The sequence below is a fragment of the Augochlora pura genome, chromosome 10 (assembly GCF_028453695.1).
Source record: "Augochlora pura isolate Apur16 chromosome 10, APUR_v2.2.1, whole genome shotgun sequence".
Taxonomy (NCBI): domain Eukaryota; kingdom Metazoa; phylum Arthropoda; class Insecta; order Hymenoptera; family Halictidae; genus Augochlora; species Augochlora pura.
In genome coordinates this window covers 26,192,954-26,213,244 of record NC_135781.1, presented here as the reverse complement: position 1 = coordinate 26,213,244, position 20,291 = coordinate 26,192,954, and the positions used below count along the sequence as shown (strand labels likewise).

At 41.1% G+C, this 20,291-nt stretch overlaps 2 protein-coding genes across 3 annotated transcripts in view; both read right to left on the bottom strand.

The window, feature by feature from the left end:
* LOC144475723 (LIM and SH3 domain protein F42H10.3-like) overlaps nucleotides 1-13,799 on the bottom strand; it is a 49,188-nt gene extending 35,389 nt beyond the window's left edge. For both annotated transcript variants that reach the window (XM_078191908.1, XM_078191909.1), the window contains exon 1: nucleotides 13,387-13,799. In XM_078191908.1, coding sequence (XP_078048034.1) covers nucleotides 13,387-13,455 — 69 coding nt within the window. In that variant the 5' untranslated portion in view covers nucleotides 13,456-13,799. The remainder of the gene's footprint in view (nucleotides 1-13,386) is intronic.
* A 1,466-nt stretch (nucleotides 13,800-15,265) lies between these two features.
* Nucleotides 15,266-18,426, bottom strand: LOC144475724 (3-hydroxyisobutyrate dehydrogenase, mitochondrial). Its single transcript, XM_078191910.1, has 7 exons — nucleotides 18,160-18,426; nucleotides 17,483-17,562; nucleotides 17,241-17,419; nucleotides 17,043-17,164; nucleotides 16,190-16,400; nucleotides 15,987-16,113; nucleotides 15,266-15,859 (listed from the first exon to the last, which is right to left on the bottom strand). Exons 1-7 carry the CDS (start codon nucleotides 18,200-18,202, stop codon nucleotides 15,677-15,679), a joined length of 945 nt encoding a protein of 314 aa, XP_078048036.1. The 5' UTR covers nucleotides 18,203-18,426; the 3' UTR covers nucleotides 15,266-15,676.
* Nucleotides 18,427-20,291: the final 1,865 nt, after the last annotated feature.

Below are 20,291 nucleotides of genomic sequence, written 5' to 3'. Positions count from 1 at the left end.
ATACCACTAGAGAATGGATTTTCATGTAAGATAAGAAGCTTCTGAATCGATTCTAAGGAATAAGTAATCAAATAAAAAATATACTTCCCCTCAATGGTTTCAATAAATTGAGAAGAATATAAGAACATTTCTTAATTCGTCCAACGTCTTTATTGCTTGGTAATTCACCCAGTAATTTTTTATCATAAATACGCGAAATTCGCGGTCTACTTATCGCTTGCCCGTGATCCAAGTAAAATATTGCCAAAGTCTGACCACGGTTAATAAAATAAAAGTTTAAGCCGGCGAGCAGAGGCAGATGATCAGCGTTAATTGAATCATCGTCGGATCCCGCGATAAAGATAAAGACAACGATTCCATAGGCGACGGTTCGTCGAAGCTCGTCGTCGCCGGCGTACGTGGGATCGAATTCGCGTAATCGTGCGATTACACGAGACACCGAGGGTCTCGAATGCGCGGCACGGCTCGATTACTCAATTACAATATTTACACTCGAGCCTCGTACGGTCAGGTAATATTTACAAACTGATCGCGGTGTCGCGCGGAACGCCGTCAGGGAGCACTTTCACTCGTTTTTGGAATGTTTTTCGTGCAACAGCCCGGTCCTCGTTTCGCAAGACGCCTGTTTTAACACGCGCCGGCCAGAATCAAATATGGACACGAGCCCCAACAATGTTTCGCGTCCGATTCCGAGCCGTGAACCCGTTCACGTGGCACCTGGGTCAACCGTGATTTATTCTTACTCCACTTTGCCCCGCGTGTCTTTATTTTTCACGATTCGCGAGTTCGTCTCGCATCACCGTTCCATTTCTCTGTAATAAAGAATTCGTAGCGACACTTCGATTCGCTTCGAAGTGAATCATAATCCTTTCGTTTCTACCTCGTTTTTGTAATCTTATATTCGAGCACAATAGTAACTTAATATGATTATGCTCGTGCAGATTGAAAATCGTTCCAGTTAGCTGTCGCGATCTCTTTGGAAGATCTATACTTGAAATCTGGCATAATCAAAAGAAAAACTTTTCGTGTATTTTTTACATTGTATGCAGTTCTTTCGTAATAATTATTTATGATTTTCTATTTGTTCTTTTATTTCGTCTTAGCTTCTGAATATACAAAGTATCTTCAAGTTTACGAAAATATATTTTATTTTTTCTTATATATTATATTTGTTTTATTGTATATTATACTTGCACTAAACTGTAATAAATGAACTATTGCAATAAACTAGCTACAGCAATTGATTTTCTGACAATATCAGAACCAGTCGTAACATTGGATAAAATCGTTCTTTTGCAAAACGACAATTTGTATATACTCTGTAAAGATTATCAAACGCATTCACAAAGTTTGAAATTGATTATTAAGTTATTTGAATGAATTAGTATTGTCCTCGAATAAGCTACAATGTGCTCTCCTTGTCATAACAAATTCATTTAGAGCAAACGAAGCACGGTGTTTGCTAATTTATGCTCAGCTGAGCCTCGAGGCCAAGGATTTTGTTTCCTTTTTGCGCGGAGCGCAGGCATTAAAAAATAATTGAACAGTTTCGCTGCATACATTTGTTAAAGTGGTCAATTATGTTTAATCTGCCTGTATTATTCCCGGGTAAAGAGGCGCACGCATAAGTGCCTCAATCTATCTGGAATCTTATCGAGAAGATTAATTGTACGAATCAAATGTATAATGATGTTAGGGGTCGCCGTTGATTCTTTTCGCGATATTATATTCTTCGCTTGTGCCGGGCTTATCCGGCGAGGCCCCGTGATATCTGCCAGGCGGAACCACAGTTTATAACTCGTATCGTGATTTATACCATAATTTGTCCGGGAGAAAAACTGTTCCTTCGGCGAAATGAATAAGTTCGTTCTACCGACGCAACGTTCCAAGCCGCCAATTACACGGACAACGAGAGCTAAATTGACGAAAGTTCATTCCCTCTGCTGCGAACTCGAATTAAAATGTTGTTTCATCCGATTCCGTAACCGAACACCAATTGTTCCTGCACTTTCAGACCGTAAAACGACGATCTTCGAACAATTTAACCCCCCGGCCGACGACGGTACTCTGATTTATCGGTGTGAAATCGCGGGCTAGTTTTCATTGTTATGCAGACGCTCCCTAAGGTTTAGATGAAATAGGATATACAAAGAGAAACAAATAAGATTTTTAAAAGATTCAAAATTGAATATTTTTTTACAATTTCGATTAAAAATCTTTTTAAATTTATGATTTAAAAATCTGTAAATTCACAATTTAAAATTCTTTATGATTTAAAATTCTTTAAATTTACGATTTAAAATTCTTTAAATATGCGATTTTAAATTCTTTAAAATTTAATACGTAAAGTTTTGTAAAATTCAGTATTTCAAGTTTTTCCAAATTTCATACTTCAAGTTTATTGAAATTTAGTATTTCGAGCTTTTTGAAATTTAGAACGTAAGATTCTTTAAAAATTAGAGAGAATTTAGAATGACAAATATGTTAGAACAGAGAAAACACCGCTAAAATTCTGTAATGCTAGAAAGTTTCCCAGCGAGGGATAATATTCATAAATTGTTGAACGCGACGTCGAATGATCGATGTTGCAAACAAGCACCGATCAGCAGAAAATATTTTCGCTGGATATCAGGCTAAAGTTAACTCGGCAGATTGCAATTCGGCACGCTGGCGATAGCGTGGTACGTTTGATATTTAACGGGTCGCAAAGGTCGCCGGGGATCATTCGACTGTCATTGTTGCGGACGAGCCGCGCGGCATAATCCGGCAAATTTGCTATAATACGATACTGCTTTCACTTTCGACGACGGCCATGCATGCACTTAGATTCGGTCTCGATAGACATAATTTCGCTGCGCACTTTTACCGGCTGATCCAATTTCCCGCGATGCACTTTCTTCGTCGAGTGCAACGGCCGCCATTCTTCTACCGATTGCGGTTATTTAACGACTGATTATGCCGCTGCGAGATTACTATTATTCGGCCGCTGTTATTCCCAAGGCTTCTCTTCCTGCGAAATATATTCTACATTGTAAGAAGATTATCAACCGTTTGTAGAAACAGATCGTTTACGATTTACTGTACAATATGTGCAGAAGAAGCGCTTCGGTTTTCAAAAAAATTATATCCCGGCTTTATAAATTATATTTTCGTAAAAATTATATTTCGACTTTATAAAATATAATTTCGAGAAAATTATATATCGATTTCATAAAACATAATTTCGAAGGAATCATATTTTGCAGAGAACAATATTTTATAATTATATTTTATTTGTGTAACTTACATTTATATTTTATATTTAAATTTTAATACTTATATTTTAATATTTATATTTTATGATTAACTAATGAATTGGATATTAAGGAAAATAGTAGAAATGGAACTATTCGTTTTCAAATATTCCTAACACATCTGTCTTCTGATTAAAAATAGCCATAACTGGATATTATTACATTATTATTAAATTATTAATATTATTACGTTATATATTAAATAAAATGATTAATGAATTATTATGGACTTATTACAAATTATTACTAAATTATTGAACGATTATATTACAAGTGCAGGAATGTTGTAGACGTGCCCAGTAGCCGACGCGGTTGCTTCTCCCAGATAATTGGCAGATTCAATAATAAAATGAACTCGTGACATCGCGCGGCGACAAACAGATAGGTCATCGATAAATTTCGCCGCGAAGGAGATTCACGGGGCGACATTCCTGGTTCTCTTTTTTTTCTTCTGCGCGGCCGGTTACGTTGCGCCGTGACGCGAGCAACGTTCGTAATACACGACGAGGAGACCATTTTTTTTTCCTGGCAAGAGGTGTCTAGTGGATGTTACCGGCGCACGCAGAATAATTATACGCGCTTTCGCAATAGACAGTGGGAAACAACCGGATGCCGCGTCGCATCGTTGGCATAACAGAAATTTCTAATGGCTGGAACCGCGATTCAGGGATCCGAGAAAGTAAAAGGCTTCTATTCCCGACGGATTCCCGGCCGTTTGCCTCAGACCGTTTCTTACCCGATCGTGCAACCTTCTAAAAATAATCGAGCCCCCCCCCCCCCCCCCCTCTTCCCCGCGAAATTCATGGCAATTAGAGGCGTCTTACATAAAGAAAAAATCCCGACGAACCATGCCGATGCTAGCTAATTTCAATTCCACGCAGAATCCCGTCAGGGTTTGCGTCGTCATGCTCTAAATTCTATTTTTCTTGAAAGTCCTGTAGCCACAACAAAGCGGTCGGTAGTCGTCGAGACAATTAAGTATAAAAGTCAGGTAAATGTGCCACGGTTCGAAGTTTCGTGGCGTGGTAGAAAAGAAAGCCGACACCTTGTACGGCAATTAAACGTGTTACGAGTATTTATACGAAGCTGGTTAATTGTTTGAGACTTCTAACGTTTACCAAACATTTTTCTACATTTATTAATCGCTTTAAATGAATATCGCCGTATCAGCGACATCAGAATTGTATCTCTCATTCCAATATGCGCGATCATATAATTTAATTTTGTAACAGAAGATCAAAATACATTGCTCGTCTCTTTTATCATTCAAATCGTTGCTAATCCAGTGCTTCGAAGGAAGTATTCTTATTATCTCAAAAGCGTCCGCCAGCAAAGGGTTGATGAACTCGTAGTTCTTTTCCGGTGTTATTAGAAGCATTATTTAACGATATTATGCGCTGAGTATTACGGTCCTGCGACGATTAAAGCCCGCCGCGTCGTCACGCGAAATCCAAATTGCGTGGATCCTGTGTCCCGCTGTATTCAATTACTTGAAATCGCGCGAACTGGTCGAACGAGTCCCGCGACCGATTTAATGTATCTCCGTCGTTTAATTGACAGTTCCCGCTTGATTAATTAATAAGCGAACGGCTTATCGTGGATCGTATCGTCCCGATCCGTTTCTGTTAAACGAGCTCGGACAGGGAAAGAATCCGACGCGATAATAGAAACGTTCGGTGGATCGTGCGAACCGGAAATCGCTCGCGCGGGTTTCCGACGCCGCGGGAGACCGAAAACGTTCGCGTGGATCGACGTATTTTTTGATACGGCCGACGTAGGCGCAACAGGTTGCGAACGACTCCCACCTGTTGCAGTCGTACGCGAGACCCACGCAACGAGCAACCTCCGGCTGGAATTCGATTACAATTTCACCGAACGCTCTCTGTGTTATTCTTGCGATTCGCAAGCCGCGCGTCACGACAAGCCGTAGGAAAACTTCACTTTCGAACGGAAGGATACGTTTTCTAACACCCTTTTTGCGGCTGCGGGCCCGCCTTTTCCTGTTTCTTGAACCCGCGGAACAACGTGTCCGACGCGCGTGACTTAGCTCGAACGCGAAATCGAATTACAATTTCTCTAATGCGAACCTGTGCCAGACTAATTTTTAGCTTCGAATTTGGACACTTAATCGATAGGGGGATCTTCCTGTTTCAAATTAAGTCGCTTGACCCTCGTCTTTCTTACTTTTTCGTTATCAACGATCAGTTTTTACCTGGAGTTTCCCGCTGAATAAATTCTCCCATTAGAAGACACGGTTTTAATTAGACACTGTTAACACTTTAATTCTCGCGTCAGCATAATTGTTTAAAATTCAATTTTTTTTAATTTAATTTCTACTATGTTGCAGAAGCAATCAATGTCATATAAGTTTACTTTGCAATTTTAATTCCAATGAATGAAATACTTTAATTGTACGAATTCCTTTAAGTTTCTGTCGTTCAAATTCAATTGAACGATTAAATTATTATCAACTCATTATCAAATTACTATCAATTACGATCGCATGCAAATCGAAGTTCGAGCATCAACAACCAGATTTAAATTTGAATTTCAAAGGGCAAGCTCGAGTTTGAATTTCAACGGGGCAAGTTCAAGTTCGAGTTTCGTCGATTCCACTCGCGCGTTAATCTCCTATCGAATTAAGATTCGATCATTGGGTGGTTAATTTAAAATTCAAATTTCGCCTCTAGCGGCAGGGACCTGCCCGGATCACTACTACCGGTCCAACGAATATACAAGTTTTCGAAGAGAAAATCACGGTTGCGTGGTTTCCGGGACGGGATCCGGCTACGAAAGTTTCCGAAGTGTCGGCGCGCGCGCGCTCGGCGGTGCCCGAAACGCGCCGGCCAAATAAATTATATTTTTTCACGACCACGCCTTAATTCGATAGCTGCGCACACAAAAAGGGACAGCAACAATATCGTGGGCAGCGGAGAGAAAAAAAAACACAAGCAGCGGCGGGCGGTTCCTCTTCATTAATGGGACGTGGATTAATTGCCGCTACACCAGGATGCGTCTGGCGCATATGCGGGTCGGGGCAAGTCGAAACAAGACGCTATTCCTGCGCAGCGTTGTTTCGATTACAGCGGGATCGAACGAATAATGAACTGCTCCGACGAAAGTACCCGCGGCAGTAATAATTGTAGAACGTTCGAGTGACTGTGTTACAGATAATTAAATTATAAACTAACGATTAGGGTCGACCGAGTAGACGTGATCTTATCTACGTGAAAATTACGCAATGTGTTCGATGGTATAAAATAATTAAAAATTTGTTGTGGAAGATTTTTGTGGAAAATAAATATTGTCTGCATCAATTGCGAGAAAAATGAACTAAATAGCAAGTTATTTCTTTCTTTGATAATTTTTATAGTTTGAGAATAATAAATTCTCTCAATATGTATCTGGCTACTCGAAATTGCCACTACAATTGTATACCATTCTGCCATAAATGCATAAAATATCTAAGTGTACGTGTATATGCGTAATAGCTATAGGAAGCAACAAAGTTTCTTTTATCGAATCTAGCGAGCCGACTAAAAGAACACTTCTTTAATTCTCAGATACAAAGTCCTACATCATGATTTTCAGTCAATAGTTATAACGGAACTGCTCGGACGTATCAAAAGCGACGTTGCATAATACTCTCAGGCAAAGGAGTTTTGTTGAATATCGTTAACTTATTTCATCTCTTTCGGCTGGAATTGTTCGCCGAGGTAAGGTGAGTTTGCAGAATTCGTTTCTGCAGTCTGGTTGTAATCGATACTGTTGCAACACCCTATATAACAGAACGTAGTGTATACAGCGTGGCCATTATTACGCGACTGGCATCGCTCGGAACTTATCTCCGCGAAATTCAAGCTTGAAACGAAGATTTTAACTTTTCTGGAAACGCGTAATTACAGTTACAATTATCTGAAATCGCGTGGAAATGAATTATCGAATCTGATCCACATTATTGTTGCATGTGATGGCTTTGAAAAATCGTACGTCAATTGTTAAGTGATCATTTTAAAGAGGAAACTTCAATCTTCAAATCCGCGACAGTTGGATTCGGAATAAACAAATTGTTCAGTCTCGAGAGGTTCCTGAATCTGTAGAATTTTTTAAAAAAGTCGCACGTTTAACTTCCCATTGGTTATTATCGCATTTAGTACTGATTCTACCATGGCGATCAAAATGCTCGGTTTCACCATTTTTATTTTAAAATCGTCGAGATCGTAGAGATCTTTTCCGAGAAAATAATCGAATAAATATCGTAAGTCAAGCGTACGTCATAACAGAAATGGTGGAAAGTTGGAATAAATCACTGTTCTCGCGAAGTATTACGCGCCGGTGACTTTTGCTGCGTTACCAATTAACTACGCGCGACGAGAGTAGAAGTTCCAAACTTTAAAATATCGCCGTGATTATTACGATAAGTCTACATGTTGGGCACCTCTTGGGCTCCCTTTTTGGAAGCATCGTAGATTCAGTCGGAGAAGCACGATGCACGCCGCCGCGCCTTGTCGAGAGTAAAAACGAAAAACCGCGCGGTGCGCAGGGTTAAGCTTCGCCTCGCTTTTAATTATTCCTTGGTGCGCTTTAATTCGCCTGTTCGCTCCGTTGACCGCGCGCTGCGGCTCGCTTCGTACGGAACGTTTCGCTCTTTCGTCCGTGGGCCTCCGCGGCGGAGGAACGGAGACGAACGGAAATGGCGGACGGACGGCCCGAAGAAAGAGAGAAAAAGGGAAAGAACGGGGGAGGAGGGCGAGGGCGAGGGCGAGGGGGGGGAGGGGGAGGGCGGGATGAGAGACAGAAAGGAGGTTCTATACGCCATTCACAAGCGTGCGAGTACGAGCACGAGCACGAGCACGAGCGAGCCGAGTAACGAGCAGCCGCGATACGAGGCCGCAGGGACAGGAAAAATCGGCGGGCGTGCTAACGGAGCTTTATCTTTCGCAGAAATAATTATTCGACGTACGATTCGTCAAATCCTTCGTTCTCCTTCCGAACACGATCTTATCTAACCGCAATCGCCGACGCGCGGCCTGCGAGAACCTCGAAACGCGGTAAAACCAATCCTTTTCTCCGCTTTTATACTTGTTGCAACTTCAATCCGAAGTAACCCGCAGCGCTAGGATACTTTTAAACGACAGACAAAATTGCGATCAGAGAAAAAAAAACCTTCTTTTAACATTTTGTCTGCTACGCTGTCGACTTCAAAATTTTATAATATTGATGTATTTTATTATAATGAAATTGGAATAGAAAAATTATGTTGCGTAACGTGAATTACTTATAATACATTGCTTATAATAAATTACTTATAATAGTAATAATAATAAATTATTTATAACATTATTATAACATATTACTAATGAACTGAAGAAGATACATTGGACCAGCATGAAAATTATTTTCCAAACTTGTTAATTATTCATTTACCTCCACGGTTTCATCATGCGATGGTTAATGCATAAAATTATTTTTCTATAGATAAAACTATAAACGAACGATTGTTCTAAGTGATAACAACATTTGCTATTAATAGATTTGAAATTGATCAATGTACCATTTGTCCTAAATTCTAATTTCTGACCGGGAGAGCGCGTGACCGATTGAAACTTCAAAGTGCGCCCTACAGAAGGGTACGAAAATATACAAGATGGCGATAGAAGCCGGTACCATCAACATCTTAATAGGAAACTACCGAAGATTACGCGCAGAGGCGTAGAACGCTCCAAAAATATACGAGCCGAGGAAGCCGCGACCGCGGGGCGGCAGGGGCGGGAGAATTTAGAAAACCAACGTGGCGATTGCGTATCTCGATACATCCAAATTTAGGAGAGGTCGGGTCCTCTTCTGCCGCCTTGACTCCGAGAGCCTGTTTTCCGCCTACGTGGTTCGAGCCTTGTTAGAATTTCACGGTTCTGAAATTGTTCCCTCTCCGGCCGCGGCACAAATTAAGTTCGCGCTCGTCGAATCCCCTCGGTTTTAGGACATTTAAACCTGACGCGCTTCGCCGTGACAATTATTCCAAATTGCTCTACGTATTTACGACTGAGATCTGTAGCTGGAAACACGGGACAAATGGAGGATAGAACGGTCAAAATACTGTTACATTATTCTCGACTCATTCCAATCGTCGAGAGAGAAAATATTAATTTCTGTTTAAGTAAGTGTTTTTCCGAACAGCGCAGGATATTTTTATTCAATAATTGCAAGGTGATAAATTTATTGTAAAAATTGTTACATTATTCTCGAGTTATTCCAATTACTAAGAGAAGATATTAATTTCTGTTTAACTTGGCATTCTTTCAAACAGTGCAGAATATTTTTAATTATTGTTTGTAAGTTTGTAAATTCACTAGAAAAATTCTTATATTATTCTCGAGCTATTCCAATTGTCAAATATTAATTTCTGTTTAACTAGGCGTTCTTTCAAACAGCGCAGAATATTTTCATTTTGCATATTTATTTCTGAATATTTTTATCATTGCCTATTAAGTTTGCTACAGTCTCACAGAATTTACAGTACAGAAGTTTAAAGCCAGAGTTATCATCGACGAACTTCTTTCCGTTCACGCTCGAATTCCTTTCGAACTGATTTATTATGGTAACTAAATCGGCTCGCGAAGAAATCGCGCGACAAACTATGATAAACGTGTTACGATTCCACGGAAACGGGCGCGGGCAAATATTTGCGGTTCCCGGCGCGTGTTTCGCCGCCAGATATAACGATGACGTGTTTTCAAATACGCGTTCGACTATCCTGCGACGATCCGACGTCATTAACGGGTGTACGTCGCGGGACGGAAGTGTTTCGCGTGGTGCACCGCACGCTATAGGAAGCTGCACGTGCCGAGTTCGTTGCTATTGACGCCGGGCAGCTAACCCACTGACATTTCCACAAAGACTTTTCAATGACTCGGTTGTTACAGGAACGACTTCCCCAGCGGTTCTACAACCCTTCCAGCTGCTGGACCCATCGGTCTAATCACAGAGAAGCGAACTGTCGGCCTTTGTGCGTTTGCGCTGCGCACAAATTTCTAAAATACGAGGAAACGCCCGCGGTGGCCGCCATTAATTTATTTCTGAAGAAATCTCCGAGTGGAGGACAGAAATATTTACCTATCTTTAAACCACGAATTATATGCATTTATAAAAAAAAATGTGTACATGGTACACAAAACATTGGAGAGACTATACATATGATTATTATTTTCAACTCGTTAGACACATTAAAAAAAAAAGACAAATTACTACCCCGCTTTTGTTTATTACGATTGAGATAATCAATTGTTATTTTGCATAAAGATCGTCAGTCTACTTGTCGTATTTATTTATAAAACATCCGCGACGATAGCAATGATAACACCAGAATCGCTGATCGACAGAATAATCCTCGGATAATTGACACAATGAACAAAGAATACGTTCTATCCAGGTGATAGAAGTTCGAATAATAGAGATTTCGGAGAAGGAAGGTCTAAGCTGGGTCCCATGTATACTTCGACATCGTTTTAGTCTCGGAAGATTATCCAGAGGAAGGAGCCCAGGTCAATTCTGACCTGCACTAAAATCTTCCATTAGCGTATTTCGGAATCCCTTTCGATTTTTGATCTTTCATTTTTTTTCCACGGAAGAATGTTTTGGAAGTCATCAAAAAATTTCAAACAATCATTTTATTTATTAACCCTCCGACTACTGCAGCACGGGCTCCTGTGCCGGAGTCATTTCTGACTCACACCGATACTTCACTAATACATATGAACGGTTGCTAGAGCGCCTCGGTAATATGATTACGCCAGTAACGGCCGTTCGAGCTCTTGGCTTTGACCAATATGTACATATCGTTAGGACATAGGAAAATAGGCAAAACTAACACAATGAATTGTTGAAAAGAAACAATGTTTTTTATTATACATGTCATTTTTTACACATATTACATAAAATTGTCACCCGTTTTCCTTGCTTTACGTGTAGCGGTATCGTCGAAACGAATATACCATAGTATAGCCGTAAATCTATCTCTAGACATTACAGCAGCATAAAATCTTCTTGAAAGTGCATTATCATCTTTCCACAAATCGCTTTTGCATTCACGCGATTCTCTGAATCTCCCAATTAGCAATAATAGTCCGAAAAATGCATCCATTTCTATGCGGTCTGCTGGTTTCCATTTCTTGTTCGATGGCATGTTCTCCCTCGCTTTTTTATTCGTCCATAATATGATATCGTCGATTATTTCGTCATTGATAAATAAATGGAAGCACTCATCTTCTGTTTCTATATGTTCACTTTGTTCGGTAAGTGAATATTTGCGTGGAAGATTTTGCAATGTTGCAGTGTCCATTGATGCAATTACGAACAGATACCGCTACACTTTCTGCATATTCTGGTGTATCTTCTTCATCCGAATCAGGATTTTTGTTCTTCGGGTTCAGCATTGCTGTTAGATGCACTTCCACCATCGGACGTTTGTTCACAATTGTGAAGATCCTCTTCCTCAATTTCATCAATAAGAAATTGATCATTTTTTTGAGAGATAGACATTTTACCAAGTAATAAACGAATATAACAATAACAAAGATAACAAATATAATGGAAATAATGAATAATAAATTAGTAAATATGTAATAGAACTGCTGGCGCACGTCTTTCTCTCCCAAAGTGTTGCATACAACTAATTTGCCTCCAAATCAGCGACGTTTCCTATTATGGTGGGATTATTGTCGGGAATATAGTACGGTATTATAGTGGGGCAGGTGTAAACACTATACGAGATAGTCTACTATACTACAATAGAGTAAACATTGGCGGTCTCTTTGCTACTAACACAGACAACTTCGGTGTTGTGTACGTTACAACGAGTCACGAATGACTCCGGCATAGGAGGCGGAGGGTTAAGTTTTACTCCTGTATCATTTGTAATATAGAAATACCAGTTTCAACCGTTAGGCGTTTAAAAGACAAATATTCGACCGGAGGAAACGCAGCCATCTGTCTGAAATATTATTCGATTGCCGTGTACGACGGGTTAAATGATCTCCGAAGTATTTTTTCAGCAAACGTTAGCTAGCATTCTGCGCTTCGGTAAGCGGAACTGAACGGGAACGGTACATCCTACGATTTGTTGCAAAAAGTCCTCGCTACGCAACCCGCTCGCGCAGCGGGACCGTTCTCAAAGGATCCTCCGAGAAAAGGACGTGTACCCGAAGAGAGCACCAAGGTAAAACGGAACGAGAGAAAGGATCTTTATCGAGCCGGCGGCATTCGTGACCGACCGTCGGACCGACTAGCGCGACTCCGTTTCGTCAACGTGCGAAGATAATGGCCGGGGAGAGGCTTATCTCGCGACAGAGATTACGATTTAATTATCGGCGCAAAGTCCGCCTCGGATCGGTCCCGTGTAATTGTCCGTGAAACTATTGTACCGGATGGAAATTAGGAACGAGCGCTCCGGAACCTTGAGCCGACGGAGATTCAAGGATATTTTCATTGGCGACTAAGAAATTAGTTTCACACTGACGCTGGTAGCTTCATTATCGTTAACTAAAACAGAGATGCATCGTACGTATCCCTTGACGCATTCAACTGTCAATTTGTTTGCACTCGGACAAAACTATTTGTATCCAGAGATTAGCTACTCATTACACAAATCTGCATATTTCTGCTTCATCGTGACATTTTAAAATCTTTCCGACGGCACACTATTTTCTCTTTTTTAATATCACTCCTCTCATAATTATTGTCACCGCAGGCTAGAGTCAGCCTAAACAAGCATCTCCAAACATGAGTCGCCTTGGTAACATTGAAAAAACAAAACAAAATATCCAAGAAACATTTAAGAAGTCCGGCGAAATAAATGACCGCTGCTAAACGAAATGTAAGACGTCGGATGAATCCGCGCGAGTGTAATCTGGAACTTGTTTTACTGGCAACAATGCTGCGAGGTACATACTTGGACAAAATAAAATCGAAGCGGTAGATTTCGTTCGTTGTCCATTTAAACGTTCGATGGATTTGTTCAACCTGTTGCTGAACGTAACGAAATTCTCCGGGCTCGACGTAAAAAATGTGAAAGATCGGCGGTGGCGTGTAAACGTACCTTGTCGAGGCACTTGAGCTCCTCGATCGGGTAGACCGTTTTCTCGCAGCGGGCGCACGTCTTGCTCATCTTCTGCTTCTTCTTCCTCTCTCCTCTTCGCCGTGGTGTCTCTCCGTCGGTCGTTCAAGGCGCAGTTCCGCGTACGTGTGTATCTCGGGGCCCCGTCGTCTTCACGGAACACTGCCGCGTACGTAAAAAGGAACACGTGCAAACCACTAAGGACACATCGGCGCGGTCCCAAACGCGTCGCTTCCGATCCTGGGAAATATCGACGGACTGATGGCGATCGGTTCTACGATCGTTCGCGGTGCTCGCTTGCGGGACAACTAGCTGCGGAAAAATCCACGCCAACAGAAACGATCCGGACGCACGGGTGCCACAGAGCCGCACCAAACTGCACTGCCCTCTCGTCCTCGTCTAGCCACAAAAACTCCTTGAGTGACAGTAATGGTGGGGTACCGCGCTAGTCAAACGACCTTCTACGACTCCCTTCGATTGAAAGTTTCTACCCTCTGTGCAGTAAAACGGCTTTGAAACCGGCTATTCAACGTCGACAGTAACACAAGCTCGGTTTTTATGCAGTTTGAAACAATTGCAACGTATGCTTATTGTTCCTAAACTTGACCGTCCACGCGCAGCTGCGTCGGTAAGGCAGGACGCCTGGAGAATTCTGGATAAGTTTGAAAGCTTGAATAGGGTTTATAGAATAGAAATTTTAGATTTTGGATCTTTAGGTCTGTTAGACGATGGCTTGGGATTTCTATGTTGGTTTGCTAAATCTGTGGAGAGAGATCTGGAGGAAATGTTTTGGGTGGGAAGTGTTTGAACTGGAGGAGGGATTGATGCACCACGCTAATCAATGGAATAATGCGTGGTGTAAGAATTTATCGATATTGCTATTTTTGTAGTATAGGGTGCAAGTAGAATTGTTGAAGAATGTATATTATTGTAGATATATGTTTTAAAGGAATGCTGTGCTGAGAAATGAGGAGAAATTTGAATTCAGATTCGAATGAACCGATAAAGTTGTTTCCTACTGCACGAATGCAGACATGATACAATTATGCGCATTTTATAATTGCTTCTTCAAATTTAATATACATATTTTGTATTTTAGTCTGTGACGAGTTACTAGCTATATTTTGTACTATTTTCTTCTTTCTTCGTTGTCAAGATATAGTAAACGCGTCACCTGTTGCTCTCTCTAAAACCCAATTCTCATTAATATTTTCATTGATATTTTTATTAGTATTTTCATTGATATTTTCGTTAGTATTTTCATTAACATTTTTATTTATATTTTCATTAATATTTTTATTAATAAAAACATTAATAGCAATACACTGGACTTTTTTTAATTCTCCAAGTATGTGAATCTTTCCTAAATATTCCTGCAGCTTCATGATATTTATTAGGCTGCCTTCACATGATTTGTTTCTTTTTTCATAAAATATCGATGCATTAGACTTTACTGAAGAATTCTGTTCCCCTCGGTTATTTGTTTATGCCCTAATTTAGCTATAATTAATGATGTTCAGTGACCTTGCATTGTTCATACGTAGCGACAATAGTACCTCTTGCGGAGATACACGGAAACATCGTTCGAGGTCCGTTCAACGCCAATCGGTGCAGTGATAAAACGCTCACACTATTAACCAAACTATCGATAATTGATTTTGGCTAACAGTTTGAGTGTTTTGTCACTGCATCAATTGGCGCTATACAAACCTCGCTCAAAGCTTCGAGATTTTACCGCAAGAGGCGGTATTTCTTACAAGTGGCGCCATTTTTAAATGCTCCGGTACATAAAATTCGTCCTTCGCAATGTGGCGGGCAGTGGAAGAACTCTTTTGGAACTCAAATTAATGCAGATGCAGCATACTTCCAAATACACTAATTTATGAAACTCTGGCAAATTTGAAATCACATAAAAAATATTAATAAATTCTGATCAGGAGATCGTTAGTAAAATTATTGAATTTGAAGGGTCACTTTAAATAGATTTTAGAACATGTTCCCATAAGAATATTGAAACTATTGAGGACTTTAAATAAAGTTGGAAGATCCCAGGTTATAATAGACTCAATTAGAATCGCAGTAAAGTTCAATAAGTAAATCAAAAATGCCGGCCTCTGAATCTCACATTCAAGTCATCGACATTTCATTATCTGCTAAATTGTAATGAATGAAATATTAAAAACGGCCTAAATATAACACATTTTTACTAAAAGAAAAGACCAAACTCAATGAGAAACGTTTTCAACAACCTCCTATAAAATCCTCGGCAGCGTCACTTTCGCCCTTTTATAAATTGATAGACGATGCTGAAGTCCTTATGCGAAAATCCCTGCGATATAAGCGTCTTAAAGATCTGATGTGCTGTAGATCCCAGGGGGATGGTAGCCTCCACTCTATCAGCAGCGGCCTGCGCCAGTCCCAGGTCCTTCGCCATTAAAGTTGTACCGAAACCGCCCTACAATGAAACCACAGCTAGCCACCGTTCTCTGACCAGGCAAGAAAATCTGTCCGGCGAAGTTTGCCGCGGAAACCGGCGAAATTCCGAGATTCGTTAATATTAGAAGCCTAAGCGGCCGAGCTACCTCGTAATTCTTCGAGCTGGGAACGTTGTCGAGGATCCCGGGAACGGGGTTATATAATTCCGAAGACCAGCACCTGCCGGAGCTCGAGTTCACGATGTCAGCCAACACCTTCTTGTCCAGACCCAGCCTGTAATGCAATCAGCCTAATCAAACGAATCCGATCGAATCCCCGCAATCTGCGCAGCGCTTCTTTCGCGACTTGCCTTTGGCCGAGGTTGAACGCTTCCGCCGTGCCGATCATACTGATGCCGAGGAGCATGTTGTTGCAGAGCTTCGCGGCTTGGCCCATGCCTATGCCTCCGCAATGAACCACCCTCGCACCCATCTTCATCAACAGAGGCTTCGCTAATTCCAGGTTCTCCTCCGATCCTCCCACCATGATCGTCAACGTGCCGTCCCTTGCTGCGTTTACACCTGCGCGAAAGTTCAAGGATGTAGCTTATAGCTTAGTCGAGCGCTTATCCAGTGCTAAATGTAATTTCTGGTTTGGAAAATTACAATCGCTTTGATAGTTCATATTCAGAGTTATGCAGCACGATTAGGAGACTGATCATTGTGAAAAGTGATTCTATTGTTCCTCTTGAAATTTCAAAGTTCCTTTTTGTTCACTACGACGTAACACGCCATACTCTATGCGAAAAATGCAAGTTTCATTGTGAGTTTTATGCATTTATAAAATTGCGAAGGAATTAGAATTTAAGGACACATACATTATTTCCAACTGGTTAGAATTAGTAAAAGAGAATAAACAGGATGTTCTACAAAGTAAAAGAACTGGATCAGAATCGGGATTTTGTCACCTGTGATTGTTAAAGTGTGACACTAATCACTGTGATTGAAATGTGACACTAATCACATCTGCTAATGATAGTAATCGCTAAAATATCTATCGTTAGAATTCATTCCTGTTCTTAAAAGTCTTAGGCGTGCTATTCTCGTCTACTGTACTAAATTGTATCATAGTTTAAAATGCCTCGCTAAATCAAGTCTCCACATTCGTTTAAATATTCCAAGAGTAATTTTCCACAGACTAAATTTTCAAATTACAGCTTATACCTCCAGAGACTGGGGCATCTATGAATCCAGCTGCTTGCTCCTCAGCTTTCGCTGCCAAGGTTTGTGAAACGAACGGGTCTATCGTGCTGCTGTCAATGAAAAGCATCTTCTCCCTCGGTGAACTGAAAGGTGAAAAGAAAAAAAGAAATATAGGACGAGGTGGCGATTGAATCGTCGGAGACTGTGGCGTTGGTGTACCTCAGCAATCCATGTTTTCCGTTGTACACGTCCAGAACGTGCTGATTGGACGGCAGCATCGAGACCACCACCTCCGCCTCCGACGCCACCTCCGCAGGGTTCGAGGCCCTATTCGCACCTGCCGCCGTCAGTCTCGACACGGCCGTTTCATTAACGTCGAAGACGGTCAATCTGTGACCCTGCAATCGTGCCAATTACCAAATGAAAATCGACGTTCGCGGCGTCCCCGTACCCGTGATTACCTTCTTCAACAGGTTCCTAGCCATGTGGCCGCCCATGTTGCCCAAACCGACGAACCCGACACGCGAGAAGCTCCTGGCTCCTGGAGGATCGAATAAACCGTGTCAATTATCCGCGATTAACGCTCGTCGAACTAGAACGTATCGGGAACTGAACGACTCAGGCTGCGATTAACGCTAAATTTACCGAACACTGAAAGCGATTCCCGTGTTCTTCTTTAAGAATATCAAAAACGAATTAATTTAGGTAGTTTATCGATTTTATAATACTGTTGGGAAATTCGTTCAATTATTTTCTGTATAAGAATCTATGCAACGTCAATAATTTTGAATATAAAATCTGAAAGCGTTCGAAATGACCGTCATCGCAAGTTCAATGTTAGATAAATGGTTAAATAACTACCACAGATAATGCGTTAGATAATTAAGAAGATATACGCTCGGCAGAGTTGACCATATTTTATTCTGAGAACTACTTAAAATTTAAATTAAATTGTTTTATTACATTTTTCGTAACTCGATTATTTTTTTACTTCAATTATATTTTATTAAAGCTCCCCCTATATATTCGAATTTACTCGAGAATGTTATTCGAATAAAATTTTAATCTTACAATGCCCAAATCTGTCGCTCGGTTATATCAAACTGTAAATGTCGTGAATTAATTGTTAAATCAGTACCTTTGAGGACGACTAACGTCTTGCGAGGAACGATCAGGCTCATGGCGGAAGATGTACGTTAGAATGCGGTGAGTCCACGTCGTCCGGTATTCCGTTCAAAGACAACACGCACTCGCGATCGGAAATCACTGCGGTGGCTGCGAAAATGTCCAGAGAGACACTTAGCACGATCGGTGCAGGGTGAAGAGATACACTGTTCGCAATAATATTTTTCGTTATTGCCAAATTTATATCGCCCGAGATAAATAGTCTCGTCTTTCTACCGAAAATGTGTCGCGCGTCATACGAGTAACGTAATCGCGGCGTTGGCATCATGGTGCACATGTGTCGAAAGAGTTCTTATCCGCTGTATCGTAACAATTTCTAAACATTTGTGTAAACGATCTCGCGTTATCGGCAGAGCGAACATTATAAATTATACAACGGTGCCAATGTATGTATTTCTTGCTTGCTAATTGTAACGACTGGCAATACGAAAACATCAACAAAAACGCGAGACGCATTTTCGGAGATGCGGCCTGCCTTGCATTTCAGAGAACTGATAAAAGACGTCGGTCCGTTTCGTGCGCGTGCAACTTATCGATCGGCTTTATCGATACACCGGTATCTTTTGTAACGCTAATGATCCGTTTTAACACCCAAGCAAGCCCTAGGAGAGATACGGCCGGCCGTAGCTCGTTTAGAAAATAACCGACAGCAATCGACGATCGTTAAGTGGTAACTTTTGCATAGTATGAATAAAACTCGTTCATTACAAGGTAGTGACGGTTAAGATAACGACCGGCCGAACAACGAGAAGCGAAACATACACCGCGGTCAGTTCGAATTACTCGGCACGCGAAGATGACAAGGGTTGGATGTAAATTACACGCGACCCGATCGGATCGTCTTTTCGTTTCGGATAATTGCGAGAACAAGGTCGAGAACTGAATTCCCGGTGATGAATGGGCCGCGCGAATTTTATGCGTTTATGAGAAAAGGGAGCAGATCAATTTCAAAGTAGCGAAAACGTTCGAAGTATCGTGTCCGACTCGTTGGAATGATTGAAAAGCGAAATTAATGCTTGTCGAGCTCCTGCGTCCTGCAATCGACGCAGGCAATTTTTATGTTGCACAAGGACACCGCAGTTTAGCGATACATCTATCGGAAAGTGTGGCACGCGTTTCGAATTAGTGCTTGTCGATACGGTCACGATTTCCGACAGCTGACAATGCGAGCAGAAACGCCAGCGTTACGAAAGCTCGTCAAAAAAGCCCCGAAGCTCCGGTTGTAATTACATTTGCCGTCGGCCGCGGGCTATTATTCTATTTACGTCGGCTTCTTTATCGCATTGCTTATCTGTCATCGAACTGCACCTTGAGCATTCATGCTCGTGCATTGTGGGAGCTGTTAAACCGCGCCCGTGTGCGCCGTACCGGCTCGCAACCAACCTTCCCGTCAACCATCTGTGTCGAATCGCGTACTCTGCCCGGAAACATTATTCCGAGACCTGCGTTTGCGTGATGGTGCGACGGACACCGCTCGAACGGAAAGCTCGCGGTTGAAATCGGGGAACTACGTTCGAGAGAACGATCCTTAACACTTATTCGAGCAACCAGTACCCCAAGTTAGTGAAGCTGGTTACCGTGGAGAGACCAATTGCTGCGACTCGGGATTGTTTCCGGGCAATTTCTTTTTTTCTTTTATTTCGTTTATTTCTTAACCCTGATAATTGTTGTGTCTCTTATTTGTATTCGGCATAATTAAAGTGCTTTTTATATTATTACATATTTAAAGAATATTTAAAAAATGAAAATTTAATTATTATTTAGAATCGCTTCAAGCGCAAATGGTTAACTTTATATTTGTCAAATAAAAAGTATTAAAGTTATTCTGTCCCATTCGTTAATTTTATCAACAAAAGTAATTCATTATCGTTTATTTAAAAAAATGTAAATAATTGCAAGCATTCGGCCAGATTACAGTAACCAGTTTAACCGTCCTTTGGTTTTTTAATCAATTCTGTTTCAGTTCGTTTGAAAATATAACATCGCATACATTTCGGTTGTGCAAGAAAGAACTCGTTCTCATGGATTATTGTTCATCACGATGAAAATCCTCGCGCTATGCTTCATCGAAATTGTCCTCCCTGC

Excerpts from the sequence above, each read along its gene's own strand:
- LOC144475724 (XM_078191910.1), bottom strand. The coding sequence starts at position 18,202 with ATGAGCCTGATCGTTCCTCGCAAGACGTTAGTCGTCCTCAAAG. Across the intron at positions 17,563-18,159 it reads GACGTTAGTCGTCCTCAAAG|GAGCCAGGAGCTTCTCGCGT; the intron begins GTACTGATTTAA and ends TCGATCCTCCAG. Across the intron at positions 16,401-17,042 it reads AGATGCCCCAGTCTCTGGAG|GTGTAAACGCAGCAAGGGAC; the intron begins GTATAAGCTGTA and ends ACTTTCGCGCAG.